At 55.1% G+C, this 17,827-nt stretch overlaps 7 protein-coding genes across 7 annotated transcripts; 3 read left to right on the forward strand and 4 right to left on the reverse strand.

Annotated features, from left to right (window-relative positions):
* Nucleotides 1-201: 201 nt before the first annotated feature.
* On the reverse strand, nucleotides 202-1,507 carry CH63R_13260 (Duf6 domain-containing protein; the record flags this gene model as incomplete). Its single annotated transcript, XM_018308234.1, has 3 exons — nucleotides 202-753; nucleotides 811-1,094; nucleotides 1,153-1,507. The coding sequence occupies 3 exons, from the start codon at nucleotides 1,505-1,507 to the stop codon at nucleotides 202-204; spliced, it is 1,191 nt and encodes a 396-aa protein (XP_018152651.1).
* Nucleotides 1,508-2,125: 618 nt separating this feature from the next.
* CH63R_13261 (Cytochrome P450) lies at nucleotides 2,126-3,967 on the forward strand (the record flags this gene model as incomplete). The annotated part of the gene is made up of 5 exons (XM_018308235.1): nucleotides 2,126-2,509; nucleotides 2,576-2,675; nucleotides 2,740-2,808; nucleotides 2,865-3,458; nucleotides 3,543-3,967. The coding sequence occupies 5 exons, from the start codon at nucleotides 2,126-2,128 to the stop codon at nucleotides 3,965-3,967; spliced, it is 1,572 nt and encodes a 523-aa protein (XP_018152652.1).
* Nucleotides 3,968-4,380: 413 nt separating this feature from the next.
* Nucleotides 4,381-7,244, reverse strand: CH63R_13262 (C6 transcription factor; the record flags this gene model as incomplete). Its single annotated transcript, XM_018308236.1, has 10 exons — nucleotides 4,381-4,474; nucleotides 4,536-4,736; nucleotides 4,795-5,279; nucleotides 5,341-5,547; nucleotides 5,731-5,968; nucleotides 6,069-6,090; nucleotides 6,157-6,454; nucleotides 6,516-7,031; nucleotides 7,102-7,133; nucleotides 7,184-7,244. The coding sequence occupies 10 exons, from the start codon at nucleotides 7,242-7,244 to the stop codon at nucleotides 4,381-4,383; spliced, it is 2,154 nt and encodes a 717-aa protein (XP_018152653.1).
* Nucleotides 7,245-8,786: 1,542 nt separating this feature from the next.
* Nucleotides 8,787-9,761, forward strand: CH63R_13263 (Yhr209w-like protein; the record flags this gene model as incomplete). Its single annotated transcript, XM_018308237.1, has 1 exon — nucleotides 8,787-9,761. One exon carries the CDS (start codon nucleotides 8,787-8,789, stop codon nucleotides 9,759-9,761), a length of 975 nt encoding a protein of 324 aa, XP_018152654.1.
* A 1,151-nt stretch (nucleotides 9,762-10,912) lies between these two features.
* CH63R_13264 (Peptidase S41 family protein) lies at nucleotides 10,913-13,350 on the reverse strand (the record flags this gene model as incomplete). The annotated part of the gene is made up of 2 exons (XM_018308238.1): nucleotides 10,913-12,832; nucleotides 12,898-13,350. The coding sequence occupies 2 exons, from the start codon at nucleotides 13,348-13,350 to the stop codon at nucleotides 10,913-10,915; spliced, it is 2,373 nt and encodes a 790-aa protein (XP_018152655.1).
* A 1,272-nt stretch (nucleotides 13,351-14,622) lies between these two features.
* CH63R_13265 (uncharacterized protein) lies at nucleotides 14,623-14,845 on the forward strand (the record flags this gene model as incomplete). Its single annotated transcript, XM_018308239.1, is given in 2 exon segments — nucleotides 14,623-14,675; nucleotides 14,689-14,845. The coding sequence occupies 2 exon segments, from the start codon at nucleotides 14,623-14,625 to the stop codon at nucleotides 14,843-14,845; spliced, it is 210 nt and encodes a 69-aa protein (XP_018152656.1).
* Nucleotides 14,846-15,210: 365 nt separating this feature from the next.
* CH63R_13266 (Glucan 1,4-alpha-maltohexaosidase) lies at nucleotides 15,211-17,049 on the reverse strand (the record flags this gene model as incomplete). The annotated part of the gene is made up of 2 exons (XM_018308240.1): nucleotides 15,211-16,730; nucleotides 16,791-17,049. The coding sequence occupies 2 exons, from the start codon at nucleotides 17,047-17,049 to the stop codon at nucleotides 15,211-15,213; spliced, it is 1,779 nt and encodes a 592-aa protein (XP_018152657.1).
* Between the last annotated feature and the right edge of the window lie 778 nt (nucleotides 17,050-17,827).

A 17,827-nucleotide genomic window follows, 5' to 3' on the forward strand; every position in this document is an offset into this window, starting at 1 on the left:
AGTTGTTCGTGGTACTCCAGGCGCTGTGATGTGTCTTCTCAACTCAACCCAATCTTGACATGAAGACGCACCATCTGAGACTCCTCCACGTGTATGAGAAAATTGCATATGTTTCTGAAATGCACACATAAGAATCTATCGTCGCTGTCTATGGTACTGGAAATTGTTGCGAATCATGTCAGGAGGCTGTGACTCAATATCTCATGCTACTGAACTGTTTGGTTGCATCTCAACTACCTCCTCGTCCACATCTCCATCTACTTGTTCGGCTTCGTCTGGCGAAGTCTGCGATAAGATGTTGTAGCGACCCTTTCTGAGCCACCTCCACTCCTTGGCTGAGGAAACAACCACCAGACTGGTTAGGACGCTCCCGATTCCAACCAAGGCAAGGATGTTGACCGGGGAATGCCATACAAGCCAGTCTAGCAGCAAAGCCCACGCCACCTGGGAGTATATCATGATGGTAGCAGCCGATGAGGCATCGTTGGCGATGCCAGCGGTGAGCAAACACTCCTGAAGGCGCCCACTGTTAGGATGCGCAACTCGTTGTAGACATCGCCCACTCACCATTGCGAAGCCGAAACCCCCGAGTGGTACGAGTTTCAACCACGAAAGCACGCTCGTCGTCAAGTGTACGCTCTCCATCAGGAAGAACGCGACAGTCGTCACCAGTACGATTGTCCAAGCGAAATACATGACACTGAATATGGGGTGCTCTCTCGGCCCGATGGATCGAATCGCGGTGAGAGCAATCTTTGCCCATTGTTAGTAAAAATGAAGCCCTTTTGTAGTAAGAAGACATCGACTCACTGCGCCGCCGATAACACTCATCACCCCGAAGCCGAAGCCCATCATGCGACCCTTGGCACCGTCGTCTGCCGTGGACTGCCTGGCGCTTTTGAGCGTGGACTGCGATCCGAAGAGCGTATCAGGCTGTACGACAAGGATCACGCCAAGGAGTGCCACAAGAGCTCCGATGCGGTCAATCACCTCGAATGTTCCAAAGTCAAGATACCGGGTTAGGATCATGGCAGTGAGGGGGCCAAGGAAGTTCAAGGCCGTAGCCTCGCTGAGCTTGAGATACATGATAGAGACTGTAGTCACGAGCTGGTCAGAAAACCGCCCAAGAAGCATCGATGTCTACATTCTTACAATAGAATCCAAAGGCCCCAAAGACGCCAGCTGCCGCCCGGAGGGCCAGCAAAGGCCTCAACTCGGGCAGGCCCCATGGGAAGTTGGGGACTTTGGCGTACCAGAGATAGAACGTGCTGGCCACGCCGGTGATGAGGAACCGGACAAACAGGACTTGGAAGGGGTGGACAGGGTTGTCAGCCGTCTCGAAGAATTTGGCAAAGCCATTGAGAGCCGCCGCCGACAGCTGAGAAATCAATACAAGCAGCGAAGGCTTGTGCCGCTGAAAGAATGACCGATTCAAGCCTTTGTCCATGACGCGCAAGTGGGTGTGAAAGGCAAACGTTCGGATCGTGTAGCTGGGAAAACCGGCCATCCTCCGTTCCCCCCATTCTCCCCGCCCCAAAGACTCGGGGATAAGGTTTCTGGAAACTGGCCGCAGGGTTAGCTATTCTTCCTGTTCCGTTGAGATAGGTGCTCATAGGGGAGGGCATAGACGAGGATCCTCGGAAAGCTTGGAGCCAGCGGCTGGTTGGGCAGCACAAGGTTTCGGAAACGAAACCATCCAACGATGAAACGGGCTCTCGGTGCTACGTTGACCTCCAGGGTCACCCCCCTGCTCTGTGCGCTTGATGAAGAGCCCCGGATACTCGACTCGGACCGAGTGATGCGGTCTACCTGTACAGATCGAAGAGAGCACGTGCCGCAGTCCGGAGTGCAGTCAGTTGGGTAAACCGGGCGATGGGACTGCTGCTGATGGATGCCGAACCATGGCTCGCCCGCCGGTGCGGACCCTCAGCCCGACTACCGCATTGCCTAAGGGACTCTGTGTCCGACTGGAGTATGGGATCAAGAGCAGAGTGTTACCGGGCTTGGCCCCCGACCGAATCTGAGTTGACTTTTTCCAAATGGGTGAAATTCATTCCCTAGGATCGAAAAGTCCTTTTCGATCTTCAAGACTATCAAATCAACAACTTGTCCAAGCCTTGACAAAATGTCTCATGTCTTGAGCGCCAACACCCAAACTACGCTCAGTCCGCCGCGTCCATCATGGGTCGACCTAAGCCACTTCAGCCTCCCGGGCCCCATGGGCAACGGTGGACATGTGCCCTATCTCATGGCACTTCTCCTGGTGGTTTCTGTGATGGCGGTTTCGCTGCGCCCGAATAAGCTCTCCGCGTTTCCCGTCATCAATGGTTCGAAAAACGAGTATCTCAGAAACGGGAGAGCGATGCTAGCACGAGGCATGAGAGAGTACGGAAACAAGCCGTTCAGGGTGAACACTGGCCTCGGCGGCGGTGTCATTATTCTCAACTCTAGTGCCATGCCTGAAGTTAAGAATGACCACCGTTTTGACTCCACGAAATTTCTTCTCCAGGTGAGCACAATGACTGGTTTGGATGCCACATCTCACAAACCCCGCTAACATGTATTCTGCTTTTAGTATTGGCAAGCCGGAATCCCAGGTTTCGAACCGTACATCGCCCTCGGGACCGAGATCCTTCACAATGTCATCAAATGGAACCTCACACCGGCTGGCATTGGTATGTGTTTTTCACGTTACAACAATTCTAATCACGTTGAACTAATTCGAAATCTCTGGCAAAGCCAAGCTAAACAAGCCTCTATCGGATGAAGCTAATTCTGCCTTGAAGGATATATTAACCGACAACGAGGGTAAATTGACTTTTCTTGTGCACCTAGGACGAATTACTAATCTCTACTATTCTCAGAATGGCATGAAGTGTTACTTGGAGACGTCCTCATCCGCATCGTGGCGCGAGTCTCGTCGGTCATCTTCTTGGGCCCGGAACTGTGCCGAAACCCGGACTGGCTCAAGATCACGGTCAACTACACCAACAAGGCAACAAATGCGGCCAAGGTCCTGCGCCGATGGCCCGTCTTTCTCTACCGCGTCGTTCACTGGCTCCTGCCCGAGTGCCGGGAGGCGCGGCGCATGGTTGTCGAGGGCCGCGAGACCATCGCCCCGATTCTTGAAAAGCGCCGGGCCCAGAAGGCAGCCGACCCCAGTCTCGAGTTCCATGACGCGTTGGACTGGTACGAGTCGGCCGCGAAGAAGATGGGCGTCGATTACGACGCCGCGTCGCAACAGCTGGGCCTGAGCATATCGGCCATCCTGACTAGCAACGATCTCATGTCGCAAAGCATCATGGACCTCTGCCAGAACCCAGAAATGTTCGAGCCCCTTCGAAACGAGATCCGATCCGTCCTCGGGGATGGTGGGTGGAAACCGGCCACTCTCTTCAACATGAAGCTTCTCGATAGCGTTCTGAAGGAAAGTCTGCGTCTAAAACCCGTTGCAGCCGGTGAGTTGCCAAAACCATCCCACTTGACTTTCCGCCATGTCCGACAAGCGAAACGCACCCGCTGACAACCCATCTCATCCCAAGTTGCGATGGGCCGCAGAGTCATGTCGGAAGTTCGGCTCAAGGACGGGACCAGGCTCCCGAGCGAATGTGGCATCGCCCTGTCGGCCGAGAAGATGTGGGACCCCGAGGTCTACAAGAACCCGAGAGCCTACGACGGATACCGCTTTCTTCACATGCGGGAAGCCTCGGAGCAGGGAGAGAAGACGGCCCAGCTGGTCAGCACCTCGCCCGAGCACCTTGGGTTCGGTCTCGGGATTCACGCTTGCCCTGGCCGCTTCTTCGGCGCCAACACGGTGAAGTTGGTCATGTGTCACTTGCTGCTCAAGTACGACATCAAGCTGGCTGAAAACACCAGCACCATGCCTCTCGAGTTCGGGTTTTCCATGTTAGCCAACCCGACCACGAAAGTGCTGATCAGGCGCCGAAAGGAACAGGTTCACTTCTAGCTTCGAGACCCGCCCCCCTCAGGCTAGTTCAATTTCTTCGGATTGGTATACAGGGAGTGTGCTCTATTGGATATGATTGGGTTGTGTGTTTCAAGTCGAGTCCTAGCCGCCGGGATGGATGTTCGTTGCTCTTAGACTTCAAACCTTGCTTGGGTATTGAGGCACCCTTCAACCTTGTCTGATTATGGTTGCACTGTAAAACCAAGGAACCCGAATGTCGATCCCGGTAGTAAAAGTTCTTTTGGGGTTTTAGGTTTTGGCGGTGTCATGTAATACGAAAGCATGCCGAGACGGGCCATGGTACCAATGGAACTTGGCTGTCTGTTGTGGTCTTTTCAGATGTAACCGAGGAAATTGAAGATTTATGCTTCTCCCACAATGTGCTGCTTCCCAACACATCGTGCCAGATGCTTTTAGACTTCTGTCATGTCACCCTGGGAGTCGTTTGCTAAGCTCAAAGCCGGTCCTGTGGTGTGATCAAATAGTGCAATGCCTTTACTCGCTATGCTATGGAATGTGTTACTCATCGTATATGTCTCCTTAATTCGCCCTAACCATTTGAACTAACTCTAGGTAATGATCAAGAAGAGACGCCTCATCGCTGTCTAGGCTGAGCCTGCCGAATAAACCCCCACAGATGGCGAGATAAGGCATCGCCGTCTTCCGGCTGGCCTTCTCGCCGTTGACAAGATAGTAGACAATGAAGCAGAGCGACACCAGCAAAAGCTGACCCATGTCACCCCACCTGCTGCTCGACGAACTGATGTCCCTTTGATCACTTCCGTTAGCTGGGTGATCTGCACGGCTGCGGGCGCCTCCTCGCTTACCGTTCAAGCCCCTTTTCCCAGAACAGCCCGCTGTTGGCCAGCTTGACCACCGCGAACGCCGACTCGAGGCAGCGTTCTATGCATCGCTCCCGGGTTTGCTCGGCAATCCCGGACAAGCCCGCGTCGTCTGAGGAGATGGGCGATACCCACGGGCAGTGGATGAAGAACACTGCCTGGTGATACATGCAAAATACCCGAAAGGCTTTCCGCAACTGCCGGCTGTCTCTTATGTCTTGGAGAGTCTTGGCCTCGTAGGCCTCGTTCAGTGGCGTGGGCAGACTGCTGACCCACTCGTTGAGGACGTGGCAGCTGGCCTGAAGTCGGTCCCGACGATCGTAGGCTGAAGCCGACTTGTTGAGTGCCCTCGGGCTGTACTGAAACTTGAGGACGGAGTGGAGAAGCTCCGAGTGGGTGTAAAACACCGCTATCATGTCGTCGCCCTGTTCGAACGAGGGAAACTGGCTTCCCCAGCCCAGATCGAGTATCTAGGTTGGCGTGTTAGCGAGACGTAATACTGTCTTTACGTATGTTGGGCGGCCAACTGACTGGAAGCATGCCATGATGAATCGCGTAGTCGGTCTCCAGGCTGTAAAGAAACCACACACTGCGCTGTGCAAGCATCTGATCTTGTTCGCTCAAGTCACTTTGCTGACCTCTCGCTGCGTGCACAAGCCGAAGCTCTCGGGCACAACAGACAGACGCGGTGATCTTATCCCAGATGCGAGACTCGTCACACATGCAAGCGATTACCGCCTGTGCAAAAGTTAGAAGAAGAAGAAGAAGAAGAAAAAAGTGACCGAGAGCTTTGGGTTCGAGGATCTGTTGCGTACCATGACCAAGATTGCCTACGAAAGCCAAATGTTTAGCCGGTTTTGTTCTTCTTAGCTGGAAAGCGGGCGGGGAGGGCCGAGGTTGGATGACCATCATATAACTCACCTGAAATTTCGTGAGGCTGCTTGGGCAGTTTTGAATCTTGCTATACAGTCTCAACGCAGACGAAAGACGTCTTTGGGAGTCGCGGATTTCGTCCGCTCTGGGGGCGTCTACGCTGCGGAGGCAACTGGTGTAATAACCAACTGCCAAGATGGCTTCGGCGAAGGCGGTGACGAGCTGATCTGCTTCTGACTCTCGGGATTGCCTGATGATTTTCTCTACGGCTGGTCGGGTCAGAAACCTGGCGAGTCTGTTTCCACAAATCGAGTCGTCAGCTTCGTGGCCACGAGATTGTGAAGTGTGACGATGATGACGAAGATGGTACACGCAATCACACTTACGGGCAGCAGTCTTCAAAACATGCTATGGGACATGAAAGTCAGTCTTGAAGAAGATCGGAAACGGGCCACTGGGGTGATGTCCGCTCACCATCGCAGTACCGGGAGAGCGCAGCATCACTCTCCGGGAAAGCCTTTTGTAAATCCATTGCGTCTTTGCTCGCTGCCGCTGACGGACCTCCACAGAGAACACGCCGTAGTCCGTTCACAATCTTGGTGGTCTCTGTCCGTTGCGGCTCTCGGTTGGTTCTGGATAGGAAGTTTGGCAGCCCATAGAGATTTGCAGCCGCGAAGTCGACTACTACTGTGACATCATTCATGTCTGCCGGCTTCCCGGGCTTGTTCGAATCGTTCCAAACAGGTTCCGCTGCCTCGTTGAAGTTGAATAACTGCAGAATGTCAGCTCCTTCAATCATCTATCAGAAGGCTTACCAGTGTTGTTTTACATACCGTGTCGTAGTCTGGAGGGCTAGCCGTCTTCTGTTTCCGTTGCCACTGGTCTCTCGTCGAAGTGGGCTGAACAGACGTGGGCGACTGAACAAGATTGTCAACGTGAGACGTTGAAAAGTTGAAGTTGAATCCGCCAGTCGAGTTGCATTCCGAAGGCGTTGCCTCGAGCAGTTCCATAAGTTCATCCTCGCCTGGCATTGGCAAATCCAGCAAACCCAACTCGCCGTCGTGCTGTGAGCCTGGGAAGGAGTCTGGCAGCGAAAGCTCGAGCATGCATCTCATATCGTCACCGTTCATCCCCGAATTTGCGCCGTTGATCCCCCTATCTTCGGTCGAGTTCGGTGTCAGAAGGGCATTTTCGCCCGAGAATTGTTGCCATGCCTCGTAGGGGGGAGCGTTCTGATCGGTGTTGATGCGAATGTTGTGCGACGCCTGGCCGTTGGTGCCGGTACCGTGTGTCGTGTTCCTGCGCGGTCGAGGAGCCAGCGGCGGATAGTAGCAAGCTTGGCCATTCCGCTGGAAGACATTGGTGAGTATGGAGAAGAAGAAGAAAAAGCGAAAAACGCGACGGTGTTTGTATTCGTACCTCGCAGTTCAGACAAGGGTCGGCTCCATCACCTTGAAATGGTTAGAAGCAGTTCTTGTTCGTTGGAGATGGAAATCCTTACAGCGAACTTTTCTTGACCTGCACGCCTGGCAGGCGCCTCTTCTGCGTGTGATTCTACGCATGCTGGAGTAGACAGGTCGATTTAGATTCAATAAAGATGAACGTAAGATCTTCTAGAAGGAAATCCCGGAAGTTAAGACTGGAAGGTTGGTGGCCGGTTGGTAGGTAGCAGTTGTTGGCGAAAGGGGGGTTGGTTCTACAACATCAAAAGACAAGCTTGGTCTATGTACTCTTGGTTTGAGTTCGTCAAAACGAAGCCAAGTTTCCGCGTAAGTTTACCTCGGCATGATTTCAGACGGTTACGCCGACATCGAGATGTCACCATGAACATGTTCCCGGTCACATTGTTTAAGAATGCGGTAGTCTCCTGCTGACAAGCACCCTTGTTCGTCTTCAGCAAAGGTGCCCCAAGCTCTAGGAGCCCCCTCACTTGGAAGGCAGAATCTCGAACAGGAACTATGTTTCGTCGGGGACCAGTCCGTCAGGGATCTCACAACTTGACAAGACATCTCAACCCTACAAGAGATCATCAGTGGATGTGTGGCTTATCAACTACAATAAGTGGACTGAAATCTAATAAGCTTTACGATAGTTGATCGCTTCGAGTTAATGCTTCCATGCCCCATGTGCCGTATTTGTCCCATGTTGAAATCAGGGCTTGCTGTCTAGTACACACAGACATTCAACCATATCAGACGGACCTGGCCTGACCTGTATAAATGACTCAAACAGGTTCAACTAGAAGCAACAAGACACTTGAGGGCCTGATGCGCCACGTGCGGTTGACAGAAAGAATGAAAAGAGGGCGCGGGGCATCTTGATCCGCGTGCTTACAGACTCTACGTGCGTATAATTGTCCTTGCCCACGCACATACGCACACACACACACACGTACACACACACAGCTCTCCAGCCCTATTGGTTATTTTTGGCATATGGGATATACCAAACGACCAGGTAAGTTGGTCGTTAGACCCGGGGACATTTCCATCCATCGTCCTTCATTTCTCGACATCCCCTCGGTCGACTATTCTTGACTCGGCTTTCTTTTGAGAGGCAGGGGTTGGAAACATCGCACCCGATTAACATTCGTTAGCTTCACTGCCGCCACAAACCTACCTGAAGTACAGGTACAGGTACAGGTATAGGACTGCTGAGCATCAAGGAAGCTTTGAGACTCGTCGTTCCTCGTCAAATCACACCCCCTCACTTGATTTCGAAAGACGGTCTGCCTGTACATCGTAGACTGCCTGCCAGACTCGAGTACCGGAAGCCTCAAACTCAAAGCAATGCAACACTGGCTCGAGTCATTTGCCTGCAAGATCAAAATATCGTCTTGACTCGGGTCCTGTCGTTAAGGTTCTCGGAAAGACATCTTTCGGTCCAGGAAAACTCAATAACTTATGAGCTAAATCCATGCCATCCATGCTCACGACACCTTCTTGGTTGCGAGAGTATAACGGATGGTGTCAATAAGAAGACGCAGAGAACCCTGACTCTGTCACGGACGACAACCTGTCTGCTGCTCCATTCCACTTTTCCGGATCGACGGATATCGACCATTTGGAGGCCCCGTGCCCGACATAGACATAACCTTATCGAGAATGAATGCTCCCATCACCGCCCCTCGTCCGGGTGTCAGTCATCCAGCCACCGCGGCCATTGCCAAGGAGGCAAAGCACTACATCGCCCATCGACCTCCTTATCCGGAGTCCATGTGGGAGCTCTGGACCAACTACCACCAAGGCCCCCTGACAAGCGCCCACGACATTGGCGCTGGCAGCGGCAACGGCGCCGAGGGCCTGTTGACGCACACATCATCCCCCCCTCTGAAGCATGTTGTCCTGACGGAGCCGCAAGAGGTCAACATCAAGGACTGCGTTACCCGCTTCCACAACCGCTTCCCTGACACAAGCTTCGCGTACCGCAACTGCCGCGGGGAAGACCCCTGGAGCCCTCCCGCCGGTCTGGACCATGTCGACTTCGTCATGGCCTGCGAGTCGCTCCACTGGACCACCCTGGAGCCGACCCTTGACAACATTGCGAACAGCCTGAGAGAGGACGGGACCTTTGCAGCGGTCCTTTACGGGCCCTTCCCCGCCATCACCAACAGCGCACCCGCCAACGCGGCGTTCAAAGCCTTCCTCGCGGACCACGCGGCTCGGCTACTGAGGCAAGATTGGATGAATGGGAACTGGAAGCGCGCGGCCCGTCAGATGTTTCACGGCATGGAGTGCGTGGCCCTGCGCGACGAGGCGTGGAAGGACGTGAAGCGCATCGCGGTCAACTGCCGCAACGGGTGGTACGCAAAGGACTACGAGCCGCTCGAGGGGACCGCGGACCCGGTCGGCCACCTGGGGACGTGTGAGCGCATAGCCGTCGACGACAGCAAGGACTGGCAGATCTCGGCCCCGGTGGAGTGGCTGAAGCAGTCTCTCCAGTCGATGCGCTTTGGCTTCTCGGAGGAATCGTGGGCGTCGCCACACTGGCAGGCCATCGAGCACGAGATGGGTGACGGCGCTTTGGAACTCGAGTGGCAAGTTCAAATGATTTTGGCCCGAAGACGGGGGTCCGGATGATTCCTAGGCACAGTCCAGATGGTTCCTAGAATCAGTCAGGATGATTCCTAGGCACAGTCCAGATGGTTCCTATGCGCAGTCAAGATGGTTCCTATGCGCAGTTGTGTCCAGCTGCTGGGATATAGTGAAGCATCTTCTGCAAGTTTCGGTTTCGTCAACACTGTTACACCTACTCACCTACTTGGTGCTCTCGCTAGTCCAATCCAACCCGTATTTTGGGTACTTGACTCTCTATCGAGAATGGTGTTATGCACACCTCGTGTGTCATAGATGCAACACAGTAGGCAAGGAAATCGGGCCATCAGGAGTAATCCGCTCCGTTCGGCCCGGTGAACTTGAGAAACTGCACAAGTAACTGTAGTACCTATTGGTTCAGCCTACCTGTAAATAAATAATGTTCCAGCTTCTCCGCAAAACGCTAAAATCGGTATCGGACATCAGAGTCTTCTCATTGGACAATCGAGTCGCAAATCTCGGGTTACAAAATCCGAGGATCGAGGGGGGGGGGGGGGGGGGGAGGGGGTGGTCCTCCTCACGACGAGCCCAGGGTAGCTATGGTAAAGATGTATGCTCTTTGTGCTTGGTTGTCGAATGCTTGATTTGGCGCAGGAAATTCCGAAGCTTGTCTCCAAAGTCCACTTGGACGAGCTGTAACGTTCGCTCAAATAGGATTTCCAACATGATCATGCCGCCACCACATGACACGAATCATGGTCCCTGAGGTCAAGCATCGGGCCACGAGAAGCTCGCGGGGTCTCCTAAGATGGGAAATGCCGCTCTTGGAGAGCAGAGGGAGTCCTGGCGGGCGAACGGGGAATGTGGGCTTTCACCACCTCATTGTTGCACTGAGAGGAAAGCTTGATTGGGCCTGCTGGGTAGAGATTATGCTTCTGCCGCCGGGAAGAAATCCCGGTTCCGGCAACTCAACCTTCTGCTGGTCATCGTTTCTATACGGTAAGAATTACAGTCTGTTTACGCGCGCAACACGACCGGCAGAGACAGGAATATGACGGTATAATTTCGTGGGTATCTATGAGGACGTCTTCGAATCGAGATGTACTGAGCGGCCGTTATCCACCCATTCGTTCTCTTCTCTTGCAAAATCCATCTTAGTATACAACATCCCCAACTCACAAAAATCAGATATCGATCTATACCAGTCGCCTTTGGAACGCATGACTGATGCCGACCTGGAGCTCCGGCTGGTACTCAAAGTCCTCCGGAACGTTCTTCTCAATGTATTCCCTCAGGTTCCCAACCTTGAACTCGTTGAACTCATACTCGAAATCCTTGGGGGCTTTTAGGTGGTCTACAATGGACCGCTTTTTCGTCGCCGCGCTCCGTCTCTGGACGTAGGGCGAAGGCGGCTCGTAGTCGCCCTTGTATGACAGACTCCCCGGCCCGTCGTAGTCCAAGTTCAGTCCGACGACCTTGCTGCTGAAGGGGACAATCTCGCCGCTGATGGTCCCGTCGGATCTCGCCGTCGACCCCTTGACGCACTTGGCCTTGTTCCAAGCGACGTCTGCGCTCCGCGTCCAGACCTCCACGGGGTCGACAATCATCTCGGTGGTGTAGAAGAGACGGCAGTTGGCAGCCTCGTAGATGAACTGCTCCGGGTATCCGTCGACGTTGTCACGCGAATAGGCGTTGCGGTAGTTGAACCGGCCGCCGGACCTCGCAAGGCTCGGCAGTAGCGGAGGCTCGCCGATGTCGGGGAGGACGTCGAACGCATCGTCTAGGTAGTCGAGGTAGTCGGCCCGGATCGCGTCGCGGGCGGTTTGCGTGATGACGGCCCGCAAGGAGGCAAAGGTGAGCACTTCCCCGCCCTCGACGCCGCCGAGCGCCTGCATGGGAGCCTCTCGGGGACGACCTCCGAGGGCAATCGTGCGGACGCCCTGTTCTCGTACCAGAAGCCCGGTAAAGATGGTGCAGGTTGACGCGCAGCCGCCGTCGGTCACAACGACGATGTCATGAGGTTTGAAGACCTGGTCGCCGTTGCTCCGGCCGAAGGGGACTCCGCCCTGGTTAAAGCGCAAGATATTTGTCACGTTCTGGCCCGCTACCAGCTCTGGCCCGTAGAGAGCCTGCCAGCTCTTGTAAGACCTCCTGTCTTCGTCGAGGTTGGCTTTATTGAAGTCTGCGAGAACCCTTGGTGATACGCGCTGGGCAGTCAGACCGATGGCGTTCAGCGCCTCGTGGGCGCGTAGCCGGTTCCCGTCCCAGACATCCGTGTCCTTGGGGAAGAGCTGGTTGTAGAGCTGGAAGCCGGCGGCCACGAACCCACCACCGTTGCCCTGGACATCGACGATGAGTTTGGTCTTGCCCGCCTCCTTGGCCTTTTTGAGAAACTCGTCAACCACTCGTTTGGCCTCGAGGATCTCGAACGTGCCGTTTGCGCCATCGAGCTGTGACGGGGCGAAGGACAGAACCGCGAGGACGGCAGTGTCTTTGTGGTCGCTGCCGCCGAGGAAGTAGCCAGAGATCCAGTTGCTTGCGTGTTTTACTACCGGCAGAGGGTATCTCGGAATACGCGTCGAGGTGGGTGACGCTGTAGAAGACGATCTAGTAGAGGTTGATGACGCCGTGGTGGTGGGAGGCAGCTCGACTACCGAGTGGATAGACTCAGGGCCGCCGATGAAGGGCACCAAAGCCCTGCTGATGATGGCAACCAGCTCGTCCGTGTACTCGGTGCCGTTTGTGAACTTGATGACCTGAGTATCCGGAGCCTCCCCGGCGTACCGAAGAGCAAAGTAGTTGGCAATGCCCCGGAAGTCCGTGGCGGCGTTGGTTCGGAACAGAGCGTTGTACTTGGCGTCCGGGTCTTGAGTGCTGACTTTGAAGGATTGCGCCTCGAGCCATTTCGTGATGGGCACACCATCGATGCTCTGGATATCCCACACGTCGGTGTTGTTGACAGCAGATTTGATGAAGTCGTCGTAGAGATACACCCTCGGAACGCTGAGGCCGTCGTCAGAGACGGAGACCAGTGAGTTGAGACTGCGGAACGTGAAGACGTTGAGGATTGCGGGATTGTAGTCAAAGTGCCCGTCGGCTGTCTGAGCAAACTGTGCCTGTGTTAGACCAATTGTGACTTCATCTTGTTTTTTTTAATAGGAGAAACAGCGGCTGAGCTCACAACGCGTGTAAGGTCCAGAGCAAATTCGACCTGGCTATTATACAGATCCTTCTTGAGCTTGGCGCGAATCTGGCCGAAGCCGCCGATGACGTCGACGCCAGGGATCAGATACCCCTCGGGAGGGTCCGCGAGAGGCTCCAACGTGCTCTGGAAGGCGATGTACGGCTCGAGGTAATCGAGAAGATCCAAGTCCTTCTGCTTCCTGACGCGGACAGAGTTCAGGCACGCGAACGCCACGGACGGGGGTATCGGAACCACTGCGGCGCTGGGTCTTGCTGAAAGGTACGAGCGGGCAGCTGCTTGTGCGATGCTGCAGGCATTGCTTCCCGTGGGAGTGGCCTGAGAAGCTCTGCTTGTGATGCCATCTTGTGCTTTTGTTGGCGTTGCTGCCACACCGGTCACCGCTCCTATGCCGGCGGCGACAGCGAGAAGCCAAGTGGATAACGAGCGCATCTTGATGACTCGTCTCGGGCCACGGATTCAGGGCCGTTCGTTGACCGAGTCCTGTTATGTTTAAAAATATGAGTAAAGCTGGGAGATCTTTAAAGGTGTTTTTATATGTAGATATACAGATATGCACCAAATCTCAACTAGTGCTAGATACGGCGCGTTCCAGGCACACGTCCCCCGAACCGGAAGGGACTTATTCTAGTCTTATACAGCTGGGTGTCGTGGGCAGAGACATATCAAGGCTGTCAAGACTGTGGCGCCTTGGGGGAGGCCACATGATGAGAGACCAGGTAACCAAAAACAGGCGCGATGAGGCTGTGGGACGACGCCGGCCAGGCAGAATGGACTGGATCTAGGATAGAGACAGAGCCTGCCGAGTCGGCGCTAGCAACGCTAGTCTGCATGAAGGGTCTGCGAACGCTGCGGACGGCGCCGGTGACAGCCCCGTTCGTTGTGAGACCGATGAAGGGTTGGCATATAGCCTTGGTGATAAGGAGAGCCAGACGACGGCTCGAACGTTTGTTTGGCAGACGGCGCTTGAGATGGCGTTGTGACGACGATCAACAGCCGGATGGCCTCTCAAGAAAACTCCTCAAATCAGTCTTGGATACACCATGCTTATCTCTCCCATCTCTCAATCAGTCAGTGCCCTTTTTTCTTGTTGAACTGTCTGTTGAACCACCATGCCGGATCCGTCCGCAGACAACGTCAGCCCCGACGCTTGGCTCTCTTGGTAAACGCGACAGGAATGTTGGCCAAGACGCTTTGAAAGATCCGTTTACGTTGTTGCCTGTTACCGAGATCCAGAGGGATTCCGGCCAGCCAAGCGAATGCTTCGACAAGCGGCAGGCATTGGCGTCAGCTGGGTCTCAAACCGGAATCGCACCCCCGACTCAGATGGGGGCTCTCGAAGGATCTCCTCTCCCCCTTGAGTAAGCCTGACCTTACCGTGGCTGAGTGCTTATAAGCCTCCAATTGGCCGCCACGTTGGTATTTTTAGCCCTTCTGTTTTCGATATTGCGCGTCACCTTTCATTCTCAAGCTGTTGATGGCTCGTCAAGGGTTTGGTTCTCCATCATGGTGCCAAATTGTCATCGTTTACTTTTCCAGTGACGATGCCGCGAGATTGTTCCGGGTCGGTAACTGGGATATCTACGTAGACTCATTGAGCGACCAGTACAAACAAGCCTGAGCAGCCGCAGAGCATCTTTGCGAGGTCCAGATTCCTCCGTCCAGCGGCCGAGCGTGGGTTGCGAGAGAAGAAGCCAGCCACCTATGCTGGAAACGGAAGCAATCTGCGGCATCAAGCTGAGCACCAAGGTCTCGCCGTACGCGACCCAGACTTGTCACGGTCACCGCCACGGCTACCTCCCGCTCCAACGCCGAGACCACCGGCCCCGGTACCGCCGGAGGTGAGTATGCGGTTACCTCGGGGGTCGGGTCTACGTTTCCCGGGACTGCGCCAGAGCGCGGCTCCGAATCTTCGTCTACGGGGTGAGTTGACGCCGTCTACCTACCCACCCCAAACGGGGCTCCGGTGGAACGGATTTGTATTTGTCGTTTGGCTCTCTTGCCGTAGCATGCGGCATGCTGTTTCAGTGGGTTTTCCCCCCCCTATCCAGCTTCACGCCTCGTGACATCGAGAGATGAGAAGTGGCTTCCTCTTTCGCAACGTGTCTCTGTCTGCCTGGGTGGTCATCGAGATCCGGACATGATGACGTTCGTTCTTCTCAAATCTCTATTATCTGTAATTATTCTATCAAATTACCAAGTTCTACAAAGGTACACCCTGTACCGAAAGCAAACGCATTGATGACCATGAGCCCTAGTATTATTCTGTAGTGATCCCAGACGTCTGCTGCTTCACTTCTTGTAAATGTCCGAGTCAAAGTTGGTCGGGAACCTCTCGCGGCCCTCGGCGTCCTTGTTCACCCAGACGGAGACCGAGATGCCCGGGCACTTGAAGACGCCGTACCCTTCGTCGTCGATGACCACCTCGCCCTCCTCCCACCCGAGCACGTCCGTCCAGCGCTCGCCCGTGTGCTCCTTGCCCACCGCCATGCGGATCTCGCCGGGCCCCGCGTTGCTCATCACGCACGCGAGGCCGTCCGGCTTGTCCCACGTCCCGCGCCGGGCGAAGCCGATGCAGTTCGCGTCGTCCCAGTAGTCTTCCTGGGAGCCGTAGGCGTAGAGCTTGCGGGCCAGCACGAGGTCGGCGAGCTTGCCGCCGCACGAGGGCGGCTCCGAGTCCTTTTGCAGGCCGTACAGGTCGCCGTAGAAGGGGCACGGGTAGCCCTCCTTGCGGAGCAGGATCAGGGAGTAGGCCAGCGGCTTGAAGAAGCCCTCGATCTTGGTGTCCATGGTCTGGCCCGGCTGCGTGTCGTGGTTCATCACCACGGTGACGGCGTTGATGGGGTGCGCCTGGACGAGGGTGCCGTCAAAGACCTTGCGCAGGTCGCCGCCCTCGGTGGTGCTGATGCTGCTGAAGTTGTAGACGAGAGGCGCGTCGTACAGCGAGAACTTGTGGTCCATGGTGTCGAGCCACTCGGTCATCTCCCCCGTGTTGGCGGTCCAGAACTCGCCGACGACGAACATGTCCTTGCCGCACTCGTCGCGCAGGTTGTCGATCAGCTCGTTGGTGAAGCGCTGGCTGAAGTGCTGGACGGCGTCGAGACGGAAGCCCTTGATGCCGAGCTCCTTGGTGATCCAGACGGCCCAGTTCTTGACGTCCTCCTGGACCTCCGGGTGCGAGTAGTCGACGTCGGCGAACATCATGTAGTCGGCGTTGCCCTGCTCGTCGCCGACGGACTGCGACCACTCCTTGTGGTCGCCCAGGATCTTGAAGATGGCCTTGCGCTCGTTCGCCTGGTCCCAGTCGGTGCCGCCAAAGTGCTCCCAGTGCCACTTCATGCTCGAGTACTTGTCCCCACGGCCGGGGAAGTCGAAGCCCAGCCACGCCTCGATCTCGTACGGGTCCGAGACCTCCTTGTTGCGGTCGTTGTCGTCCACCTCGACGACGCGGCACCGCTCCGTCTTGTCGGCGCCCGCCTTGTGGTTCAGCACGGCGTCCCAGTAGACGCCGATGCCGTTCTCCTTGGCCACCTTGCACAGCTCCACCAGGTCCTCCTTGGGGCCCCATTTCGTGGCCTTGCCGCCCTTCTGGTCGAACTCGCCGAGGTCGTAGAGGTCGTAGATATCGTAGCCGTTTCCCTCGGCAGACTGCGCTTTGCACCCGGGAGGGAGCCAGATGTTGTCGACTCCGATGGCCTTCAGCTTGGGAACGGCGCCCGTCAGGCGCTTCCAGTGCTGCTTGTCGGCCGGGACGTTCCACTCGAAGGCCTGGAACATGGTATCATTCTCGCGGGTAGGCTCCCGGTCATCTCCTGGGGAAGTTGTGTTGTTAGCCAATGTCGGGGTGGAACAGGAAATGCTCAATGACTTACCAACGTTTCCCATGGTTGCTATTGACCTGTTGTTTTCTCCGTGTGTGTGTGTGTGTGTGTGTGTGTGTGTGTAAAAGGGACTGGGTATCGTTTCTGCGCGCTGGGTAAAAGGGTATGATTGCAAGACCTGGGAAACCTGGTAGTATGGAAGAGAAGGATGTGTGATGCTCAAGATGGCCTGGGGAGTCGGGGTCAAGGGGGTGTTATCACGATCTAGAAATGCCATGAATGAACCCGTATGAGTTAAACATATCGTCATACGTCAAAACTTGGGCTGCAGGATATGCCAATGCAGTCAGTCAGTGCCTGCATTGGCGCCCCTGGCAGAGAGAGCAGAGCAGGTTTATCTCCCGCCGCCTTGCAGTTTCAGAGCTAGAGACGAGGGAGATTTGCGTTCCCATGGCGAAAAGCCATTCGCAGCTAGTCGGAAAACAAAATGCCGCCAACCCCCCCCCTGTTCTCTATCGGGCCTCGTCGTTCGTGACGTCGCCATGCATTCATCAGCTCGAACCTATGCGCCGCTAGGACTATTGCGGCATGTCTCTTCCGCCTGTTGAGGACATGCATGAGAAGCACCCCATACGATGCAGAATGGGTCGGTTTCTTCGACAATGGCATTTTCCCATACGGTCTATTGCTTATCCGGCGGATGCGGTTGTGGCGGTTCTAGGCAGAGGTCTAGCCCCCCGATCACACGTGTGTGTAGGTTCCATGACAACAGTTATGGTGGTATGTGATGTCTCTTGTATTACGTTTGGGGCTAGCTAACTGGCACGCAATATTGAAAGAGATTGTTTGCGTGTGTATTGGTCATCACAATGGTTGCCATGGCGGTCATTCAAAGCTGCCCTACGCGACAACTTCAGATATTGGAGCAAGCTTCAGTAGTGCAATCTTACAAGGTTCTCACTCATGATTTCCCTTTCGTGACGTTGCTAAAGCCTCTACGCTTCAGCATCCAGATGGGCCTGGTCCTCAGATGAACCGACCGGCGACGAGGTGGTGGAAAGGAAATATAAGGAAATATAAGGAAATAA

This window comes from Colletotrichum higginsianum, chromosome 9 (assembly GCF_001672515.1).
Source record: "Colletotrichum higginsianum IMI 349063 chromosome 9, whole genome shotgun sequence".
Classification (NCBI taxonomy): Eukaryota; Fungi; Ascomycota; class Sordariomycetes; order Glomerellales; family Glomerellaceae; genus Colletotrichum; species Colletotrichum higginsianum.